We start from the raw sequence: 23,993 nt of genomic DNA on the forward strand, positions 1-23,993 counted from the left end.
CCTGCCACCCCAAGGAACTTCTTTGAAATACTTGGTCCAAAGGTGGCAGGTAATATAACAGAGAAGGTGACAGAGCAGGGCTGTGGGGTCAAGAAGGCAGCAGGTGCTACCAATAGCCCTGAAGAGGGCACAGACCTTTCTTCCATATCACTGCTTCTTGAAGCTAAGAGGAGGGCTGGAAAGAGCAGTTTCCACTGATGCTATTTAATGGTTCACCTTAATCATATGGCACATATAGAATGTGACCATCTTTTTTTAATTTTTTTTGCTTTTTGGTGAGGCAATTGGGGTTAAATGACTTGTCCAGGGTCACACAGTTAGTAAGTGTTAAGTGTCTGAGGCCAGATATGAACTCAGGTCCTCCTGACTCAAAACCTGAGATCTATCCACTGTGCCACCTAGCTACCCCAATGTGACAATCTTTGGCAGAGGGATAAAAGACTGGCAGGAGAGCCTTGTGGGACCTCTTTGCCCTGGAGAAGCACATCTACAGTGACTGGGAGCAGGTAGAATTTAGGCTGGTCATCTCTCCTTGTGCTCCTCCTTGCTATGTGTATTCCCCTTCATCAGAGTCTTATACAGTATGCTGGACTGCAGAGCTGTCCAAGGGCTGGAGCACAGAGAGCCCCAAAGGACTTGATGGTGGCAAAATTATAACACAAATTTAAAGAAGGCTGCATTCTTGATGGCACCTTTGGAGCCTTTCCCATTCCCAGATCCAAATTAGAAGTTGAAAGAATTTGAGAAGGAGGATTCCTGAGATCTTACAGGCCAGCAAATGATCGATGCATTGTCTAGAGCTGTTCTAAGAGACCCCAGGTATAGTGGAAGGGGCAGAGGGCCTGTAGGCAGGAAGTTCAGGAGCAGACTTGGGTCTCTACTGCTTAAGTTTGTTAACTCCAGGCAGATCTCTTCCCTCATGTGAACCAGTTTTCTCATCTGTAAAATAGACATATACTTTATACTTGTACCTCATACCTCACAAGGTAATAGCGTGCAAAAGGCTTCCTGAGGGCAGGAACTAATTAATTCTTTCTGAGTTCTCTAAGACTTTGAGCTCTCCAGGGGCAGAAGTGGTTAGTTCTTCTGCTTCTCCAGGCTGGGAGGTCCGCCAGAATGAAGTCTGGGCTTGCTTCTCCTACTTGTCCCCAGAGGTGAACCAATCCCAAGGCCAGGTACAGCATAGAGGATGCTCTCTCACAGCAGGACTTCAGCCTAAATTCTACCTGCTCCCAGTCACTGATTGTTTTCCCCGGAATCAGCACTGGGGTCCTGGCCCCAGAAGGTGTGGCTACCTGGCACCCTGAGGAAGGATGGAGGAGGCTATCAGCTGAGAGTGAAGCAATGGCTGGAGTGACAAGAGTGCTGAGGAACGATGGAGACTGGGAGAAAAGCCCTGCCTCTTACTTTAGCACAGGAATATAATGTATTTCTTCCATTCCCTACACACACACACACACACACACACACACACACACACACACACACACACTCACACTCACACACACAGAGTACCAAACAGTTATAGCGCAGTAGCAGCATCTGGGGCTCTAATCCCAGATTTGTATCAAGGCCTCTGCCTGGGACCCAGCAGAGTGTGTTTGGCACAGTAGTATTGGCCTGAGTCTTCCTTTCGCAGCTGGCGCAAGGTCAGGGAGACAGTTTTGGCCTCGTTGTTCCTGGTGATAAAAGCCCTGCCCTGGACTCTAGGGCTGTACTCTCTGTTACTGCCAGTTTTGGGGCTGATGCTGGCCACGAACTCCCTGTGGTTCTCAGTTGAGCTCCAGTGCCAAGACATGGCGTATTCCTTGAAGTTAAAGCCAGAGGCCCTGCAGTTCAGAGTAACAGACTGGCCTTCATATGTCACCTTGCCTCCTGTCTCCACTAGCTGCACCTGGGTCCAGGACCCTGCAGAGGAGAAATCAAGGAGATTAAGTCCTATACAAAGCCTCCTTGGGAAGGGGAGTTTAGGAACCATGGCAGAGACACCTGGCTGTTAATTAGAGATTCCAATCCCACCCCAGGTTTCCAGTGAAAGGAGGCCAAGCAAGGAGGAGAAGCTAAGCTTCAAGACCACTACCCCCAGGGAAGAGAGGACAGGGAGGAAATAGGGATGGAGGTATCTAGAAGCTAATTAGAGCCTAAACCCCATAGAGAGGGTGAGGAAGAGGAGAGAAGCAGTGTAGACAGGACAGATACCTGGGAGAATAGAGAAGAGCAGCCCCAGGAGGTAGATCCTGGAAAGAGTGGTGAAGGTCCTGGCAGACATGCTGCTGAGCCTGGCAGGATTCTTTAGGCAGGCTGGGGTCAGCAGTTATGGCCCAGGGCTGATAATATCTGCATAGATAGGAGTTCTGCGCAGAGGGAAGTGTTTTTAAGAAGGCAGTTGAGTTCAGTGGGCTCTGCCCCTCCCCCACCAGGGGGTGGCTAGAAGTGGGTGGAGCATCAGGCAGACAGATGTAAGCCAGGGCAGGAGAAGGGAGTTAGCACAGAATACCTGTGGCTGCAGGCCTAACTTCTAGCCCCACTGGCATTCAAAAAATCCCCTTTTTTTATTTTTGATACAGGGTCTGCAGCAGGTGTCCTGAGGTATGGGGGTGCTTGGAGCATAGATCAGCATCTTGAGGTGAACACCATAGCTACACGGTCCAACTCAGCACAGATTAGAAGGTAGGTCTGGCCTTTCTCTTCTTAGCTGCCATTGCTTTACCCCCAGCCCAGTCATCTCTCTTTCTCTGCATCCCAAGACTCTGAGGAAACTGGATTCTGGGGCACTAGTACTTCAGGGGCAGTACCAGGGGTGTAGGAATAGATCATTATCCCCATAGACCCAATAGTTTTCTGGATTCTCAGGTACCCGTGGGCCAGATGAAATGTCCTACTCTGTAGGCATGTAGAGGAGGGAGAGATCATTGTCCAGTAGGGCAGTCACAGTCAATAAATGACCTGGAATGGTTCATAGAATGCTAGGCTCAGAAATTGGGAGCAGCCAGCTGGTGTGGTGGATAGGACCTTGCACCTGTAGTCAGGAAGACCTGTATTCAAATCCAGCCTCAGGTATTTACTAGCTTTGTGACTCCAGGCAAGTCACAAGTTCTGTCTGCTTCAGTTTCCTCATCTGTAAAGTGAGGATAATAATAGCACTTCTCTCCCAGAAGAATTGCTATGATGATTAGATGATATAATATTCTTAAAGCACTTTGAAATCTTCCAAATGCTATGTACATGATTGCTATTATTGTTATTATTAGAGCTAAAATTATTATTATTAAAGCTCTGTCCACTGCTCCACCTAGCTGCTCCTAAGGAGCCTCAGATTTTAATAGCCAAATCTATAACTCCCCCAGGACAGGACCTCTTTTATTCATGGATTTTACCCCAGGATCCTTTTTACCCCAGATCATGTCATCTTTAGGGCCTGGTGCCCCAAATCTGCCTGAGCTAAGTTCCTTAGGTTCACAAGCACCAGGTCCTAAATCTCTCCAGGGGTAGCCATGAGTAAGGGCATATGGATCCCCCAGGAAGGAGGCCCTAAGTCATTTTAGATATGCCAAGGAGGCCACCTGGGGTTATTGGGTTGCTTTCAGAAACTTCCAGCCCACATCAAGAGATCAGTTTACTGACCTGGTTTAGATTCCTGAGGAAAGTCCCCCTTTGGGAGCCATTTTACCTGCAATGACTTATCTACTGATAGTCATATAAGATCAATTGAGCCCTAATAAGGGTCAAAAACCTGAATTAATATTTTCTGAGTGAACTAAGAATGTCTCTTCCTGTGTCAGCAACTACAGGACCAGATGGAACTGACCAGCATTCTTCCTGTTTGTGATCATTAAGGACAGGGATGAGACACGCTCTTGAATAGTGGTGAAGAAGTCTAGAGGTTTTGGGGTGCTCAGACCCCAAGATTGTGATGCGGGCCTGCCTGAATGAATTCATCTCAAATCTTCTTCCAGCCAGAGAAAAAGTTTATTAGAGATAAAACATATAGGCCAGATGATTCCCGCAAGGAGGAGCGGGCATGAGAAAAGCTCAGCCTCTGGGCATGAGGGATTCTCAGCATTTGAATGGGGGCCAGGGTGGCTGTTATATACACTAAAGTAACTTTGGATGGCCAGAGGAGGGAGGGGTGGTTGGGAAAAGGGTCTAAGTGAGAATTCCATTTGGAAGGTCTGAGAGATTGAATAAACAATGGGAACAGATAATGGAGGGAACTGGAAGAAGGAAGTTTGAAAGGATCAGAAAGTGGGGTTAGGGCTTTCAAAGGGAGATAAGGAGAGTAGATAAAGAACCGAAAAGTTTAAGGGTTTTCTGGGACCTGTAGACAAACAGGAGCCAGATTCTTTTTAGGGCTAGGGAGGAAGGTGCATCTGAATAAGATCAAAAGGTAAGGCTAAGGCTTTCAAAGGGAAATAAGGAGCTGGGGCCTGCAGAGCCAGATTCCCTTTGGGGCAAGGGGTGAGGATCTCGACCTGGGCTGATACTCTGTCAGTGGGACTTTTCTTATCTTGGTATCCTGTGGACATATGTTATGTAAGGGAAACACAGATATCCTGGATCTATAATTTCAATGGACACCTTGACATTCTCCTATTTTATTGTATTTACAACCTATTCAACTAAGAAACTTCCTTTCCCATGCTATATGTTAAAAAACATATGGAGGCTGTATTTTTGTTTTTGAGAAACACAGGCATCCTGAGTCAGGGTTTAAATGTCCTCTTAGAATTGCTCGAGTCAATCAGAGTTAAAGCTCTGATTCCATGTACATGTGCTAACTTGAGGGAATAAAACAATATGAATTTACTTAACACCTAGCTTGTTCTTTCTTTAACCAACTTTCAGGTTGACACTACCCACTGGAACAGGATGGCATTCTCTTACTGAGGTCCCACTTAGGTAGTTAGCTAAACTTACAATGGCATCAAGGGGTTAGTGGTCAGGACTCTCAGGTGCTTCAACTCACTGTCAGTAAGGTTAACTTAACAAACACCGTTGTCCAGTGGTCAAAGAAGCCACTTGAGAACCATCTCCCAAGACCACTGAAGGAATATGGTTTGTAACTGATCTAGTTTCTCAGAATAATATTGCCCTGACTTTGACTCTTAGACTGGTACCTACCCCACCTTACAGGCTAGATTAGATATGACAGCTAGGTGGATTTCTTCACATTCCCTTAAGGAAAAGGAGTTGTGAAAAGTCAGTACCCAAAGTACAAAATGGAGCATCCCTGTCCTCCAACCCAGAGTGCTTGTGGGGAGTTTCCATTCAGTCAGTCAGAAAGTAAAAAAAAAAAATTGTTAAGCATTGACTATTATACTTGGGACTGCTAAACACCAAGGATACAGGGAAAGGCCAAAACACAGTCCCTGCCCTCAAGGAGTTCACATTCTAATGGAGAAGACAACATGCAAACAACTTTATTATATGCCATGTAAATGGAAAGCAATTTCAGAAAGAAGGCATTTGCTGAAGAGGCAGGGGTTGAGGAGGACCAAAAAAGGCCTCTTGCAGCAGGTAGTATTTGAGATGAGTCTTAAAGAAGACCAAGGAACAGAAGAGGGTATTCAAGAAAGCAGAGTATTCCAGACGCAGGAGACAACCAAGCAAAAGGATTTGGAGTAGGGAAGTGGGGTGGAGTGTGTGAAGACCATTGTCTCTGGATCATAAAATACATTTAGGAGAGTAAAAGTAAGAAGACTGGAAAGGTTATAAAGTGGTTAGGTTGTGAAGGGCTTTAAATGCCAAAAGGAGCATTTTATATTTGATCCTGGAGGTTATAAGGAGCCACTGGGGTTTATTGAGTTGGGAGGTGGGAAGATCAGGAGTCAGACTTGCATTTTGTGAAAATCACTTTGGCAGCAGGGTGGATGAAAGATTGGAGTTTCCAAGGGGCCTTGCCATTGGCTGACCATCCATCCACCACACACTGTCAATCTTACCTTAAAAATCCTATGGTTCCCCAAACTCAATTCTAGAAGACCCAGCTTCAGGAGGGGTTGAAGGGGTGTCACCCAGCCTACAGGCAGTCCAGAGCATGTTCCTGTCACCTTTTCCTCCTTTATATCTTAGCAAAGGCAGTCTATTTCCTCTCTTGATTCTTTATTACAGCCAGGGGGCAGTCTCCCTTCCACTGTTGAGTTCCTGTAGGTTCCTATCTTTATGGCTCCATCTATCTATGTCCTCAGGCTCAGTGGGACATCCCTCCCAATCCCAAGGTGGGATTTAGCTCACAGGGCCCACAGTCCTTGTGTGGCCATATTCCAGGGGCCATACTAAACCATTTTAGCTTCAGAGTGAGGGGATAGGTCATGTTCTCCTGACTTCTGCTCTTTATGAACCTCTTCCCTGAACATTGCTTATAATCTTGTCAACTGTGATGATTGTTTCAAGCAAGGACCTTACCTGGCACAGCTAAACCCTTGGAATACGGTTATGAAAGCAAGTGGTTCCTGTAATGAGATGCTAAGGATATCATTCTCAAGCAGCAGTGCCAGGATGAAGGACTTGTTGACCCCATGTAGAAACAGAAAATACAAGGCTTGGGACAACTAGATGGTGCAGTGGATAGAGTGCAGGGCCTGGAGTCAAGAATACCTGAGTTTAAATTAGACCTCAGACCCTGGGTGGCCCTGGTCAAGTCACTTGACATCTGTTTGCCTGAGTTTCCTCATTTGTAAAATGGGGAGGATAATAGCACCTGCTCCCAGGTTGTAATATTTGTAATTTGCTTGGCAGAGTGCCTGGCACATAGCTGCTATATAAATGTTAGTTATTATTATTCCTTCAGAAATGAGAAGTTGAACAAGAGTAGGTTGAGTGGCCCTTATATGCTCTGTGGAGGCCCCTCCCTTTCAGCTTAAACAAAGGCCTGTGCCAGGTCAGCATTTCTTTTGGGTTCTAGCAAGCTGCTTCCTGCCTGCTGTCTAACTACCTAACAACTCCTGAGCTGCCACAAGCTTCAATAATCAGGGGGTCATTTTTTCCCACAAGCAGGGTTGGGCAGGGAAGGTGAACAAGAGGAACTGGGTTTGATGGGGGATGGGATTTGGGCTTCAGCTTATTTGGGCCAGGAGTCTTGAGAACAGTAAAACACACTGGTTTAGGAATGAATGACATCAGGAGAGGGAGTGGGGAGGGGAAGTAGGCTCAGAATACAGGGAAGAAGCATGAACAAAGAAGATGTTGGCTTGGCATGTCCATGTTCCTGGTATCTCGTTCCCCAATCATCACTTCTAGCAGCTCATGCCCATCAAGGCAGCCTGGCACCCTCATTATGACCTCATCATAATAGGTTGATACCCAGACCAAAGCTTTACAGGTTTCACCCCTCGTGAGCCTCAGATAATTGATTTATTTGATTGGAGCTCAGGGAAGATAGCATGTCAGTTTTCCCATACTCCTCTGGCATCATCTCACTCAACAAATTTAATCCTGGAACACTTCTTTGTTCATATGTGGCTTTTTTTAATTTGTTTGTTTTTTCTCACACCTGGGACCAAGGAGCCTGTTCTTGGCTTCTGGTCTTCAATGTCCCAACACTGCCTCATTCTAGACTTCCTTTAACACACAGGGCCTCCTCACCCTACTACATCCTAACGTGCTTGCAATCTCTTCAACCTAGAATATGTCTCTGTGGGGCCCACCCTCTTATCCTATTGGTGAATTCCTCTTGGAGTCTCCACTTTGTGGAGGGACTCAGGCTGGCCTTTATTCTCCTCTTGGCTCTGTTCCTGGCTTCTGTACTTCAAAACCTTGAATGTCTTCATCTTTTCTCTTTCCCCCCTTTTAGGTACCTTTTGTGTGTTGTCTTCTTCCATTAGAAAGTAAACTCCTTGAGGGCAGGCACTGTCTTTCTTCTTTCTTATATTTGTATCTCCAGAGCTTGGTATGGTTACTGGCACACAGTAATCACTTAATAAATGCTTCTTTCTTTCCTTCCAAGAGAGTGTCAGCATTTGAGGCTAAGTTCAACTCCAGGACTCCCAAGTCACTCCCTTGTTCTTTTCTCCCACAGACCGAGGGATTGTACTATCCATTTCCATTCTTGGCCATCTGTCCTTGTCTCCCACTAGGATTTCTCCCTGCTTGGACCCCTTGGGCCTCCTGGATTCCTTCTAGAAGGGTGTACTCCTGGGCCCTCCTTCCATTTCCTCTCTTACCAGGGAAATAGTGGTTCACACAACACTAACATTTGATCTTTGAGGGTGCAAAGGACTCTGATTCATTTCAGCTGCATCTCAGAGGATGTCTAGGCTCTGAATTGTGTCCTAAAGTACCCTTTTGCTCCTTACCTCAGGAACAGCCTTGGAGAGAGGGATAGGATATAGATAGCATTATGGACTCAAGGAGATCTTGCACCAGGAAGTTCCTCCCTACATCTGACACACATTTATCCTGATGGAAATTAAAACCCCTCCCCCATGTGAGTCCTTCCTCAACTATAAGAATGAAGGATGGTGACCTCCCCAGGGACATCGTAAGAGAAGCTAGGCATTGGAAGGCAATGAGGCTGATTTTCTCCCCCACGGGTCCCCAACCTTCACAGCCTAACTTCTGCCATGGTACATGGCCCCTACTGACTCCAAGAAGCCCACATGGCCACAATCCCAAGAACATGAACTGGAGGTTGCAACCTGGTGTGTACCCCCAAAATAAGCCTCATATAGTAAAAAGGTAGTAGTGAGAACTGTCGCTGCTGCCCAAGCTATGGAAACTTGGAGAACTTGGGCTATGATTATCTGTCCCCCCACTCCCACTTCCATATCCCAACCTCCAAAGAAAGGAATACCTTGACTATTTCAGGGGACACAGACTCAGAATTGACTATTCTGACTCTCAGGAGGGAATGAATGTGACTGGGGTCACTGGGATCTTTCTGGGGCACAAATGGTCATGGCAGGGTCCAAATGGTGGCTCCCAGAACATTTTTTCCCAGGTTTCTAGAGAAACAAAGGTCAGAAGTCAAGAGTCAGGGAGTCAGAAGTCAAACTAATCTATACGCAGTTTATTGTCTTCCACCCACAGGAAGGACATCATAGGGACAGAAAGAATAATAGGCAAGAAAGGAGACTTGGAAAATTAAGAAAAATCTAAGGGAACAGAGGAGATGAAGGCAGAGGGAAGACTATGAAATGCCTAGGGCAATAGGCATGAGATTGTGAGGTTAGGGTGGGAGAGATGAAGGGACAGAGACAAGACTGAGAAAAAAGAGGCTGAGTATGGATGGGGGTTGGGGAGGGCAGCTGGATGGAAATATGAGGGAGCAGATAACAGACAAGGATTAATGGGATGGGAAAAAGATCGAAAGATCAAGGTCTTGGTGGTGAATAGGATGTTGAGAGCCACAGTCTTCATCAATAACATTCTCCAGCCCAGCAGTTCAAGGAGCACCTGGTTCCCTTGCTCAGGTCCTGGTTCTCCTGGTATAAGAGAGAAAGGTCAGGGTCAGGGGAGAAAGGTTATATTTGGGCTTAATTAGGAATCAATGATGGGGCCCTACTTTCTGAAAAAAATAAGCCCATGTTACCAGCTGCCTCTACAGAAGGGAATATTACACACATGCTGTGTATTCACAAATACTTTGCCCCAGCATGACATACCGTGACATGTTTTAAGTGTTGTTTTATTATATGGACCCTTAGTTTTGAGCTATCAAACACAGTGAGCCAAGAGACATCTCAGAATCTGAGCCCAAGGGAAATCACACCTTAAACAATGACTCATCCCTGGCACTGAGACCTAAGACATCACATATTCTGAGCAATGGGTTATCAAACACACTGAGCCGGAATACTTTGGCCACTTGTGTATTCTAAAGTTTTGTCCCGAGCTATCACAAACACTGAACATGAGTTACTGCACTCTTTCTCCAGATGATCACACATTCCAGTTCCTGGGTTATTACATTGATCTTGAGACTATCACATACTCTTATTCTTTTATTTATTTTTATTCTTCTTCTCAGCCCCTAGGAAGATACCACAGGTTCTGAACCCTGGCTTTCTTTATTTTTTCATTATTTCATTCATCTGTTTGTCAAACTTATGTTTATTAAAAATGTCACCAAGTACTATGTTATATGTTCAGGGAGATGCAATGTTTTGATGATACATAGTACTTGCCTTCACAAAACTGACAGTTTAGTAAGGGCATAAGGCACCAACACAGATAATTATAAAATACAATTTTATACAAGTACATTAGAGAGGTGAAAAAAATCTGCTATCTGAAGTCTGAGGGGAAAAGTCCCTATAGAATAGGGGCTTCAAGGAAGAATTAATAGACAAGGCAGAATTTGAATTTGATTTAAAAAGGTAGGCAAGAATTCAACAAATCAAGAGGGTGACATTGAGAGATTATTGAACATATATGGAAAAACCTGAGGAAATGCAAGGAAGTGAACAGGGAGATGGCACGTTCAGTGGGCCATGAGTAGGCCAGACTGATAAGAGATTAGACTATATGGAGAAGAGTAAAATGAGATCAGGGTAACACCAGATGGTGGAGGGTCTTGAATGCCAAACAACAGAATTTAGACATTATGTGGGAGACCAAAGGAAGCCACTAGTGATTTCTGAACAGAGAAGTGAAGTGACTGTGTGTGTATATAAATATATATGGAATATATATATTCCAGACATATGGAAGATTATTCTGGTGATTGTATTGTGATGTGGAGGAGAGAGCAGAGTTGGGAAGACATATCAGGGGACTATTTCAACAATCCAGGAAAACGATAATTAGGGCCTTTACTAGCAAGATGACATTAAGAATAAAGAGGTGCAGACAGGAGTAAAAGAGGTTGTAGAAGCAGAACTGGCAGGACTTGGTAACTAATAAGATATAAGACTGAAGAGAGCTGAAGAATCAGCAATAACCCCAAAGATACAACATAGGAGAAGGGGTGAACTGAACAGCAGCAGAACAAGGGGAAATGTTGTCAACCATAGGGGAAAGAGAGTAAGCTCCATTTTAGACATGTAAAATTTGAGGGACTAGTGTATTATGGAGGTAGACATGTTCTGAAGGCACTTGGAGGTGTGGTTTTGGGACTCATAAGAGAGGTAAAGGCCTGGAGTTAAGATTTGTAATTAACCAGCACAGATTTGGTAGTGAAACCAAGGGAGTGAATGATATTGACAAAGGAAAGAGAAGAGAAGAAAGTCCAGGACTGGTTCTTAAGAATTATCCTCACTAAAGAGGGTTTAGAGAGGAAGGTAGAGAAGGAGCAGTTAAAAAGGGGAGTGAAAAATAAAGATAATACAGTGTCTCTGGAAGACAGTAGAGGAGAAGGTGTTCAGTCATAGGTGATAATCTACATAAAAAGTTGCATCGAAGTTAAAGGAGAATGGAGACTGAAAGAGGCCTCTGGATTTGGTGGTTAGGAAGGCACTGAGAGAGCTCACTGAGCAGAGGGAGGAGTGTGGAAGACAGATGGGAAGGGCTTGGGGAGAAAGTGAAAGGAGAGTTAGTGATGACAATTCCTAGGATTTTAGCAGTGAAGGGGAGGGGAGTGTTGCCACAGAAGTGGGTGGGTAATTAAGGTAAAGGGATTTGGGAAGACCCAAGTTTATCATCAGAGGGAAGGAACTAGGAGTAAAGGAGACATTGGAGATAGAGCAAGGCCCTGGAGGAGGTAGGGGGAGATGGGTTCAATGGCAGAGACTGCACTAGGGATTCCTCATGGTCAGTGTGATGAATTAGAAAGAGCACTAGACTTAGAGTCAAGGAAGGCTATTATGAAGCCTTCTTTTTTGGGTCTCCCTGCCCCAGGCTTTTCATCACTCAAGCTTATTCTCAACAATCACCAAAATGACTTTCCTGAAATGAAGAGCCAACTGCAGCTTAGAATCCAGCCTCTAACATTTACCAACTGTGTTGTTGATGTTTAGTCCTGACCAACCCTTTGTGACCCCATTTGGGGTTTTCTTGGCAAGGATACTGGAGTGGTTTGCCACTTCCTTCTCCAGTGGATCCATTTTGTCAGGCAATTAATTAGAGGTTAAGTGACTTGCCCAGGGTCACATGGCTAGAAAGTGTCTGAAGCTGGATTTGAACTCAGGTGTTCTTGATTCCATGCTCAGTGCTCTACCCACTAAGCCACTGGCTGCCTTTCTGATCAACTGTGTAATGATGGACAAATTACTAAATCTCTCTGAAACTCAGTTTCCTCTTTTATAAGAATGGGGAGGAGGCAATAATTCTGTTAAGTTCCTCAACAGGGCACTGATGAGGCTTGAATGAGATGGTGCATGTAATTTGTAGGCCTTAAAATGCTGAATACATGTTGGCAAATATTAGTCAAAGGGTGAGAGTAGATGATGAAGCTGAAAAGGAACGAGCATGAGAGGGAGGACCAATAGAGAGATCCCATAGGCTCCCACAGATGGGCCTCAGGCTCCTTAAGGAAATAGAATGCTGAGATGTCTCCCAAAGCTGTGGGAGATGTGGGCTGATGAGGGGGTAGAGGAGAAGAGTGAGTGTGGAACTGTTACTGTAGGGAATAAAGATAGCAAAGAGGGGAAATCCTGCATGTAACTCCCTCCACCAATGCAGGTTTGTACTTTCTCTGCAAATTATCTTAGAGAGCAGCCTGGGGCAATAATGTGCCCAGGCACACACAGCCAGTATATGTTAGAGGCAGGATTTAAACCCAGCTTTGCCTAACATGAAGGTCTGTTCTCTATTCACTATGTTGACTAAAGAAAAATGGAATAAATAGAAATTCAGAGTGAGGATCCAGCTGAGATGCTGTGGCATAAATCTATAACGAATGAAGTTAATTCAGGTTAGAGATTTCCTCCACTGAGACTCAGCATCCCAAAACCAGGTGGAGAGAAGAGACAATGTGGGAACCATCCAGGGATGAAGAGCAGCTGAGAAGGCCAGGGAGAATAGAAATGAGCTACTCCCCTCCCTGAGCCCTGGACTCACATATTGCCTGAACTTTGGATCTTCACACAGTCTGAAGATCTAGGCCATCACTCCCTCCAATCCATGGACCATTATTCACAATGAGTCCTTCTGCATATGCTCTGAGCCCTGAACTATCACATGCCTTGGCTGTTCATATCATGCTTAGCATTGGTCATGGCCATGAGGAACCCTGGGACATCACATTGTCAGAGTGGGAGACATGGAGATTATAAGACTGGTAGAATTGTCTCCCTTCTGATCATGTTAGATAAGCTCATTCTCATTATCTCTGCCCTTTCACCTTTCACCTTTAACCCACCTCTGAGTTCCTGGTCATGGCAGAATGGTTCCAGCTGAGGGGTGATCCCAGTGTCTGAAGGCAGAAAGATATAATCAGCCACAGCCTTGAGATTCAGTGAGTCCAGAACTTTCCCCCCAGGCTCAGGACTTCTCTCTATAGTTCAGAACATCCTTCATCAGACAGGCTCCCCTCTCATATACCCCAGGAATCTCCTCCTCTATTTATGGATTCCTCCCTCAACTACCAGTCAGGAAACACTGGTCTGGAATTGCTCTTTCTACCTAAGACCTCTAGCCCCAGTCCATGCCTCTGTTCCCTAACCAGGGACCTCCTCTTCACATTACTGCATTTTCCCCCAATTCCTGCTCCTGCCCCTCTTTTTGTCCCTCAGTGATCTGGAAAACACTTCCAAAGCACAAGATGCCCCTTCTGGGTACTATCCCCCCTATGCCCAGGCAGGGCATGCTCATACCTGGCTGGTAGGACATAAAGATCTCTTTCCTAAGGTCCTGCACTGAGCAGGCTACCATGTCATTCTCACCAACCCTGCCAATCTGGATGGCACTGTAGGTGCCATGGACTGTGGGAGCTACAGTGAAGGCCTGGGTTGAGGCTCAGGCTCCAAGGGAGGCCAGGAACACATTGAATGGCTTGGGGTAGCAATCACTGACAGGCAGGCCACAGCATCCTGATTCCTCATCAGGAACACACTGGGTGGACCAATGGACACAAGATCCTGCAATCAAACGATTACTTCCTGTCACTCAGCTGGCCCCTAGAGAGCACCCTGTCAGCCTGCAACCCAGATACAAGTGTGGGAAGGCACATGTGTGACCAAATAACAGTAAAAAGCAAACTTCACCCACTTCCTGCCCCCCTATAAGCCTTGACCTGGCCCCATGTGTGGGGAGCAGACACATGAAACCAAGTAACTGTGAAAAACAAACTTCAATCTTGTTTCCCACCCCTCTCTCACCTGTACCTCATCTGTGGGAAGTGAGTTCACGTGACCAAATAACTGTGAAAACTAGACCTCAGCCCCAGCTTCCTGGCCCCAGCTCAAGGCTGGCTCTCACATGCCTGTGCTGCCCCCAGACCACAGCCCCTTTTCTCCCTCACAACTTCCCCCCACTTCTGGTTTTTACTGGGGCTTACAGGTCTCTGAGCTTCACATCTGGGTATCCCAAGTCCCTTAACCTTATTATGATGGGAACTCAAAGTCCTTCAATCACCTATCACAGTCCATTCCTAGGAATTAATACCTAGAATGGGTATGATAGCTGTGCATGTTCACACAGCACACTGTGGTAGAGAGAAGGGTCTGAGAAATGAAGGATTTTGGTTCTAGTCTGGGCACCAACAACTATGTGACCTAGGATCAGACCTGATCTCTCAATGTCTATTTCCCTAAAACAGAGACAGAGGAAGTACTCACCAGACTCCACAACCACATTTGTTCTGGAAGCAAAGATCATCACCCTCCTTGTGCAATGAAAGTAGCTAAAGTCCCTAAGACTAAGGTCCTTAATCTGGAGAAAAATCTGGCTGCTGGTGTCTTACCTGCTAGAGGTGATGTGGCCTTCTCTGGCTTCTGAAAATGTGCTATCAAGGCTGATCAGCCACAGTGGAGAATGTCCAGCAGCACAAAGGTACCAGCCTAATCTGCTTGTATTAAACTGAAAGCTAGACACTTGATATTTGAGGCTCAGGGTCCTTCCAGCTGGGTATGGGTCTCCCCTTGACTCTTTCAGCAGTGTCTCATCTCCTGTTCAGGAAAAGGATGATGGGGGCAGAGTAAGGAGGGACAAGTAATCCATCCGTTATCCTAGGAGTGAAGATCTTGAGTCCTTAAGTCCCCTAAATGCCATTCTGCCTTAGACCCTTCTCCCCTCCCCCAGGACTTTGATATAAAGTCAGGGTCCATTTCTTTTTAGATATGTCTTAGGGAAAGAAATGGAGGACATGAGTCCCATAGCTACAGGAAAGGGAAAACATGATCATTGACAAAGTTTAGGGAGTCACAGGCATTAGGGCTGTTTTTGGGGTTGGGGGGAGCTGCCTGGGTCCAACAGTTTCTCAGGTTTGGAGAATTTCTTGGGACTGGAAGGTGAAGTTCTTAGGATCAGAAAAGGGAGAAGTCAATACCTTTGGGTTCTTAGGTTTGGGATTCAAAGATTTGGGGAGTGAATAGGGTTGGGGGTTCATGGAGTGATGAGTTTGGGATAACCTAGCATTAGGAGACAGGGTTGGCTGTGGGAACTGCCCTACATAACACTACAGGCTTGGGTAAAGGATGACTGGGATCATCAACCCAATCCAAGAATCATCCCACAATCCTGTAGCTTTTTGGAGGTCCAATGATATAGGATCCCCTGCCCATCTTCCCCAACCCCTGTTGGGAACATGGAAACTTACATGGGAACACAGTTACTTCTGCTTCAGGACCAAAATTTTCCCGTTGAGCTTGCTGTGCCACAGGAAAGAATCTAAACCTTCATCCTTGGAAAGGTCAGGGGCACATGAGGTGTCAGAAAGTGAGTTGGAGGATAACAGCAGGATCTAGGAAGTGAGTGGCAGGGACACCTGTTAGGAGGCTCATGTGAACCTACCAAGTTCATGAAGCCCCAATAAAGTGGGAATCTTTAGGAGGTAACATGACATAATTGCATAGCCTTGGAGTCAGGAAATCTGGGTTTAACTGTGACTCCTGCATGAACTGACTGTATGACCATGGACAAGTCATCTCATTCTTCAATGTCCCAGGAAACTCTCTAAGAGCAGTTTTTGATCTGCCTCAGTGAAGAGAATTTCCTCACTGAGAGTTCCCTATGTCAACAAAATCGTAAGACTCATTAAAAAAAAGTGGGGTGAGTCCTATATTGGGTTCTGGCTGAGGGCAGGTCTAAGCAGGCTCAGAAGTCCCTCTAGAGTCCCTTCCTTGATGGGATCCTGGGATAGCCAGACCCTTGGGGACATCTGGTCTTTGCTAAACTTCAGAATGAGTATTGAGACAATTCCTGGGGGACTACACACTTTTCCTTTCCCAGTCTAACTATGAAAGACTGAGTTAAAGAGATAATTGGGGAGCACCTAGAAAGGGAAATAGTGATTACAAAAGCTAGCACAGGTTCCTCTAAATCAGGTCATGCCAGGCTGACCTCATGAAATTTTTATTAACAGTTACTAAACTGGTAGGTGAGGTGGATGCTGTAGATATAGCTTACCTGCATTATCTATCTATCTATCTAATCAATCGATCTATTTATTTATTTTTAGTTTTCAACATTCACTTCCACAAGATTTTGAGTTCCAAATTTTTTCGCCACCTCTCCCCTCCTTCTACCCCAAGATGGCATGTATTCTGAATACCCCTTCTCCTGATCTGCCCTCCCTTCTATCACCCCCTCCTTCTCTTATCCCCTTCCTCTTCTATTTTCCTGTAGGGCAGGATAGATTTCTATATCACATTGCCTGTATATCTTATTTCCCAGATGCATGTCAAAACAATTTTTAACATTTGTTTTTAAAACTTTGGGCTCCAAATTTTCTCCCTTCCTCTCTGCCTACCCACCCTCATTGAGAAGACAAGCAACTCAATACAAGTTATACATGTGTAGTCATGCAAAACATTTCCATGGTAGTCAAGTTGTGAAAAACTAACTATATTTCCCTTCACCCTATCCCACCCCTCATTTATTATATTCTCTCTTTTGACCCTGTTCCTCCTCAGAAATGTTTGCTTCTGATTACTTCCTGCTCCAATCTGCCCTCCCTTCTATCATCCCCCCCTTATCCCCTTTCCACCTATTTTCATGTAGGGAAGATAGACTTCCATGCCCAATTGAGTGTGTACATTATTCCCTCCTTAAGCCAAATCCAATGAGAGTAAGATTCATTCATTCCTTCTCACCTCCCCCCTCTTCCCTTCTCCTGTAAAAGCTTTTTCTTCCCTGTTTTATGTGAGGTAATTTACCCCATTCTACCTCTCCCTTTCTCCTTATCCTGTACAATCCTCTCTCACAATTTAATTTTATTTTTTAGATATCATCCCGTCATATTCAACTCACCCTGTGCCTTCTATCTATATATATTCCCTCCAACTACCCTAATATTGAGAAAGGTCTCATGAATTACAAATATCATCTTTCCATGTAGGCATGTAAACAGTTCAACTTTAATAAGTCCCCTATGATTTCTCTTTCCTGTTTACCTTTTCATGCTTTTCCTGAGTCTTGTATTTGGAAGTCAAATTTTCTATTCAGCTCTGGTCTTTTCATCAAGAATGCTTGAAAGTCCTCTATTTCACTGAATGTCCATTTTTCCTCCTGAAGGATTATACTCAGTTTTGCTGGGTAGGTGATTCTTGGTTTTAACCCTAACTCCATTGCCCTCTCAAATATCATATTCCAAGCCCTCCAGTTCATATAGAAGCTGCTAAATCTTGTGTTATCTTGACTATTTCCACAATACTTGAATTGTTTCATTCTGGCTGCTTGCTATATTTTCTCCTTGACCTGGAAACTCGGTGATTTGGCTATAATATTCCTAGGAGTTTTCCTTTTGGAATCTCTTTCAGGAGGTGATTGGTGGATTCTTTCAATTTCTATTTTACCCTTTTCTTCTAGAATATGAGGGCAGTTTTCCTTGATAATTTCTTGGAAGACAGTATTAGGCTCTTTTTTAGATCATGGATCTAAAAGGTAGTCCAAGAATTTTTAAATTATCTCTGTTGGATCTATTTTCCAGGTCAGTTGCTTTTCCAATGAGATATTTCACTTTGCCTTCTATTTTTTTCATCCTTTTGGTTTTGTTTTACAATTTCTTGATAACTCATAAAGTCGCTAGCTTCCATTTGCTCTATTCTAATTTTTAAGGAAGTATTTTCTTCAGTGAGCTTTTGGACTTCCTTTTCCATTTGGCCAATTTTGCATTTTAAGGCATTCTTCTCCTCATTGGCTTTTTGGACCTCTTTTGCCATTTAGGTTAGGCTAATTTTTAAGGTGTTATTTTCTTCATTACTTTTTTAGGTCTCCATTAGCAAGCTGTTGACTCATTTTTTTCATGATTTTCTTGCATGAGTCTCATTTCTTTCAAAATTTTCCTCTACTTCTCTTACTTGCTTCTCAAAATCCTTTTTGAGCTCTTCCATGGCCTGGAATTGATTCATATTTTTCTTGGAGGTTTTGGCTGTAGGAGCTTTGGCTTTGTTGTCTTCTTCTGGTTGTATGTTTTGATTTCTTCTTTGTCACCAAAGTAAGATTCTATGGTCCAACTTTCTTTTGTGCTGTTTGCTTATGTTCCCAACCAATTACTTGACTACTAAACTCTTTGTTAAGATAAAGGTCTGCTTCCAGTGTGGAGAATGTACTATCCCATGCTTCATGGGTTTTCTGCAGCTGTTTTCAGAGACACTTCTAGGGACCTGTAACCTTTCAGATCTTCCAAGGTGGTATGATCAAAGGTGAGATGTTTACTCCTTTCCTGGCCTGTGCTCTGGTCTATGAGTGACCACAAGGGCTGTTTTCTGCCTTAGAATTGTGAGGAGGATTCCCTCTCCCCCACAGCCCTCTCCACCAAGCCAGTGCTCCTCCTCACTCCAGGACCACCACCCAGGACTATGACCCAAATCCAAGCATGAGCCAAGCAGGAGAATCCTGCCTCAGCACCAGCAAAGAGATCCTTGCCATCCCCCTCTGATCAACTGCTAAACCTTCCCCCCTATCTTTGGGCTGAGAGTTCTGGAAGCAGCCATCACCCCAGGGTTATGCCTGGACTGGGGCCGGACTGAGCTCCTCTCTCTGTGAAAGTCTGACAGACTTTTTCTATTGACCTTCTAAGTTGTCTTTGGTGTTTTTGGGTTGAGAAGTCTGGAAACCAGCACAGCTCCCCTTGATTCAGTTCCCTGAGGCCTGCTCCAGGTTCGTTGAGGCCTGGTCTTTGCCTGTGCAGCTCACGCTAAACTGTGCTCCTCTCTCAGCCCAGCACAATAGACCTTTCCAATCAACCATCCAGCTTGTCTTGGGCTGGAAATTTGTTTCACTCTGTCTTTTTGTGGGTTCTGCTGTTCTAGAATTTCTTTAGAGCCATTTTTACAAATATTGGGAGGAGTTTGGGAGAAAGCTCAAGCAAGTCATTGCTTTTACTCCATTGAGCTAATATGATAAAAATGACAATTCTACCTAAGCTAATTTACTTATACAGTGCCATACCAATCAAAGTACCAAAAAATATTTTATAGAGTTAGAAAAAATAATAACACAATTCATTCGGAATAACAAAAGGTCCAGAATATCAAGGGAACTAATGAAAAGAAATGCAGGGAAAGGTGGCCTAGCCCTTCCAGATCTTAAATTGTATTATAAAGCAGCAATCATCAAAACTACTTGATAGTTGCTAAGAAATAGATTGGTGGACCAGTGGAATAGGTTAGGTATGTAAGACACAGTAGTCAATGACTATACTAATCTATTATTTGATAAACCCAAAGACCCCAGAATTGGAAATTGAAGAGATGTCTATCAATTGGGGAATGGCTGAACAAGTTGTTCTATTTGATTGTGATCAAATCTATTGTGCTTTAAGAAATGATGAGCAGAGACACGTAGGTGGTGCAGTGGATAGAACACTGGCTCTGGAGTCAGGAAGGCCTGAGTTCAAATCCAACCTGAGACACTTGACACTTCCTAGCTGTGTGACCTTGGGCAAGTCACTTACCCCCAATTGCCTACAAAAAAAAAGAAAAAGAAAAAAAGAAATGATGAGCAGGACGCTCTCAGAAAAACATGGATTGACTTACATGAATTGATATAAAGAGAAATGAGCAGAACCAGGAGAACATTGTACTTAGTAACAGCAATATTGTATGATGATCTACTATAAATGACTTAGCTGTTCTCAGCAATACAAGACAGTTCTGTAGGACTTATTATGAAAGGTGCTGTCCTCTAGAGAAAGAACTGGTAGAGCCTGAAAGCAGGTCAAAGATACTTTTCCCTTACTTTCTTTGTCTTTCTTGGGTTGGTTTGGTTTCTTTTTTTTTTTTTTTTGGTCTGTGTTTTCTTTCATAGAATGACTTACATGGATTTGTGTTTTGCATGAATCCACATGTATAACTTATGTCAAATCATTTGCCTTCTCAGTGAGGTGGAGGATGGAAAAGGAAGGAGAGAATTTGGAACTCAAAATTTGAAAAATGTTACAATTATTTTACATGTAATTGGGAAATTAAAACATTAAATAAGATTTTAAAAATGATAGTGAATTTAAGAACTTATTCTTTAAAAGGGCAGCAGTTGCTGGTGGAATTTGGGATGGCTAATACTGAACTTGAGTCAATGCACTGAGAGTTTTAATACGAGTCTGTTGAAATATTCTTTCTTTTTTGTTTTTTTAAATTTATTTTAGACTTAAATACTAAAATTTAAATACACAATAAGAAAAGAAAAAGAAACATATTATAAACTTAATTATTGAAACTCAAATATAAAATAAGAAAAAAAGTATTGCCATGTGCACAGCAGAACATAAGAGAGGATTCTAAATATACAGGAATAAATTTCTACTTCAAGAAAGGCTATATAATAAATATTCATTGTGTTCAGAGCTGTCCATCTTTTCTTTGCTTCCTTGTAAGTTTTCTTTTGTTCTGTACTGGGCACTCTTTTTTTTTTTTTGCATTTTTTATCAATTTATTTACTTTAAGTTTTCAACATTCACTTCCACAAGATTGTGAGTTCCAAATTTTCTCCCCATATGGTCCCTCCCTCTATTCCAAGATAGCATGCATTCCAAATACTCCTTCCCCTAATATGTCCTCCCTTCTATCTCTCCTCACCTTCTCTCATCCCCTTCCCCTTCAATTATCCTGTAGGGAAGGATAGATTTCTGAACCCTATTTCCTGTATATCTTATTTCCCAATTGCATGTGAAAACAATTTTTAACATTTGCTTTTAAAACTTTGGGTTCCAAATTTTTTCCTTCCTCCTTCCACATCCACCCTCATTGAGAAGGCAAGCAACCTGATACAGGTTATACATGTGATGCAAAACATTTCCATAGTAGTCATGTTGTGAAAAATTAAGTATATTTCCCTTAATCCTATCCCACCCCCCATTTGTTCTATTCTCTCTTTTGATCCTATTCCTCCTTAAAAGTGTTTGCTTCTGATTACCCCCTCCCACAATCTGTCCTCCCCCCTATCATCCTCTTGCTCTCTTGTCACCTTCCCCCACCATTTTCCTGTAGGGTAAGGTAGATTTCCATACCCAATTGAGTGTGTATGTTATTCCCTCCTTAGGCCAAACCTCATGAGAATAAAATTCACTCATTCCCTCTTACTTTCCCCCATTTCCCCTCCATTGTAAAAACCTTTTCTTGTTTGTTTTATGTGAGATAATTTACACCATTCTACCTCACACTTTCTCCTTCTCCCAGTATAATCCTCTCTCACTCCTTAATTTTTTTCTCCAGATATCACTTCTTCATCTTCAACTGACCCTATGCCCTCTATTTATCTATCTACCTACCTATCCATCTGTCTACATATGGATATAGATATAGATATAGATATATACTTTTTTCCCTCCAACTGCCCTAATACTGACAAAGGTCTTATGAGTTACAAATATCATCTTTCCATGCAGGAATGTAAACATTTCAATCTTAATAAGTCTCTTATGATTTCTCTTTTTTGTTTACCTCTTCATGTTTCACTTGAGTCTTGTCATATTTTCTATTCAGCTCTGGTCCTTTCATCAAGAATGCTTGAAAGTCCTCAATTTCACTGAATATCCATTTTTCCCCTGAAGGATTACACTTGGTTTTGCTGGGTAGGTGATTCTTGGTTGTAATCTTATATCCTTTGCCCTCCACAATATTGTATTCCAAGCCCTCCAGTCCCTTAATGTAGAAGCTGCTAAATTTTGTGCTATCCTGATTGTGTTTCCCCAATACTTGAATTGTTTCTTTCTGGCTACTTGCAATATTTTCTCCTTGACCTGGAAACTCTGGAATTTGGTTATAATATTCCTAGCAGTTTTCCTTTGGGGATCTCTTTCAGGAGGTGATCAGTGGATTCTTTCTATGGCTATTTTGCTCTCTGGTTCTAAGACCTCAGGATGGTTTTCCTTTTTGATTTCCTGAAAGATACTGTCCAGGCTCTTTTTTTCATCATGATTTTCAGGTAGACCAATAATTTTTAAATTGTCTCTCCTAGATTGATTTTCCAGGTCAGTTGGTTTACCAGTGAAGTATTTTACATTTTCATCCATTTTTTAATTCTTTTGTTTCTTTTTGACTGATTCTTGTTCACTCATAGAGCTATTAGCTTCCATTTACCCAATTCTAATTTTTAACAAATTGTTTTCTCCTATTATATTTTGTACCTCTTGGGGGCAGCTAGGTAGCACAGTGGATGGAGCACCAGCCCTGAAGTCAGGAAGACCTGAGTTCAAATCTGGCCTGAGACCAAACACTTGACACTTACTAGCTGTGTGACCTTGGGCAAGTCACTTAACCCCGATTGCCTCACCAAAAAAAAAAAAGTAAATTAAATTAAAAAAAAAAGATTTTGTACCGCCTTTCCCATTTGGCCAATTATATTTTTTAGGGACTTGTTTTCTTCAGCGCACTTTTTTTCCAGTTGGCCAATTGTATTTTTTTAAGGATTTGTTTTCTACAGTTATTTTTTGTCCTTCCTTTTCCAAACTATTGATTCTCTCTTGCATACTTATCATTTCTTTTCCCATTTTTTCTTCTACCTCTCTCATTTGACTTTTAAAATCCTTTTTGAGCTCTTCTAAAAAAGCTTTTTGGGCTTCAGATCAGTTCATATTCCCTTTTGAGGATCCACATGTGGGTTTGTTGACAATGTTGTCCTCTTCAGAATTTCTACCTTGATCTTCACAGTTTCCATAATATGAATCTATCATACATTTCTTTTTGCTCATGGTGTTTGCTTATTTCTTGGCCTTTAAAGAGATTGAGCTCTCCTGCTGGGGAGCAGAGGGCATTGACCCAAGCTTTTTGTGTTGGGAGCCTAGGGCATGGTCACTGGCTTTGTGTGCTGGGGCCTCCAATGTTGGCAGTTGGAGGCTGTATTGTTCTGGCAGCTTACCTGGTGTTGGGCTAGAATCAGCAACACTGGAATTCTATGGGCAGGATTGTGTAGTGTGCCTCCTGGAGATTTCCTGCTCCCTGGGGCTTTTCCTTCCTTTTGCTTTCTTCAGCTCCTTTCAGATGGATGTTGTAGGGTGTTTATCTGCCTGGGGCCCCTTGGAGAGCTGCTTCCCTTAGTTTTGTTGAGGTGCTGGGAGACCCAATTGCAATAGAATGCCAAAGTACCTGGTAGTTTTCTTTACTGGTTTCCACTGGTTCCCCCACCCTCATTGAGGAACTCAGGGGTCCAGGTGTTTTCCTGCTCCCCCACCTTAGTTTCAGGATCTTCTTCTGGTATGCTGAGGTGGGGCTTTCCACTAGCTTGCTGGGATGCCTCCCATTCTGTGCTACTTCCCTTCCCCCAGGGCAAGAGGGGTCTTTCCTGTTAATCCCTCAAGCTACCTGGGCTACCTGACTGTTGCACCCCATCTTTCATCTGGTTCAGCTGTTCCAGGGTTTTTCCTAGGGCAATATTTTCTGGGCTTTCAGAGGTTAATACAGGAGGGTAAGAGCAACTTACTTCTTACTCTGCCATATTGGATCCTGGACTAGGTTATTTTTTTTAAGGTGTTATTTTCTTCAGTATTTTTTTGGGTCTCCTTTAGCAAGCTGTTGATT

General features: G+C 43.5%; 1 pseudogene and 1 gene segment (V, D, J or C); both read right to left on the bottom strand.

Moving 5' to 3' along the window:
* Positions 1 to 1,520: 1,520 nt before the first annotated feature.
* On the bottom strand, positions 1,521 to 2,361 carry LOC114039759. The segment is given in 2 exon segments: positions 1,521 to 1,908; positions 2,200 to 2,361. Coding segments are annotated over 2 exon segments (411 nt in total).
* Positions 2,362 to 8,986: 6,625 nt separating this feature from the next.
* LOC114039756 overlaps positions 8,987 to 23,993 on the bottom strand; it is a 201,755-nt pseudogene continuing 186,748 nt past the window's right edge.

The sequence above is a fragment of the Vombatus ursinus genome, unplaced genomic scaffold, assembly GCF_900497805.2.
Source record: "Vombatus ursinus unplaced genomic scaffold, bare-nosed wombat genome assembly UNPS02012319.1, whole genome shotgun sequence".
Taxonomy (NCBI): domain Eukaryota; kingdom Metazoa; phylum Chordata; class Mammalia; order Diprotodontia; family Vombatidae; genus Vombatus; species Vombatus ursinus.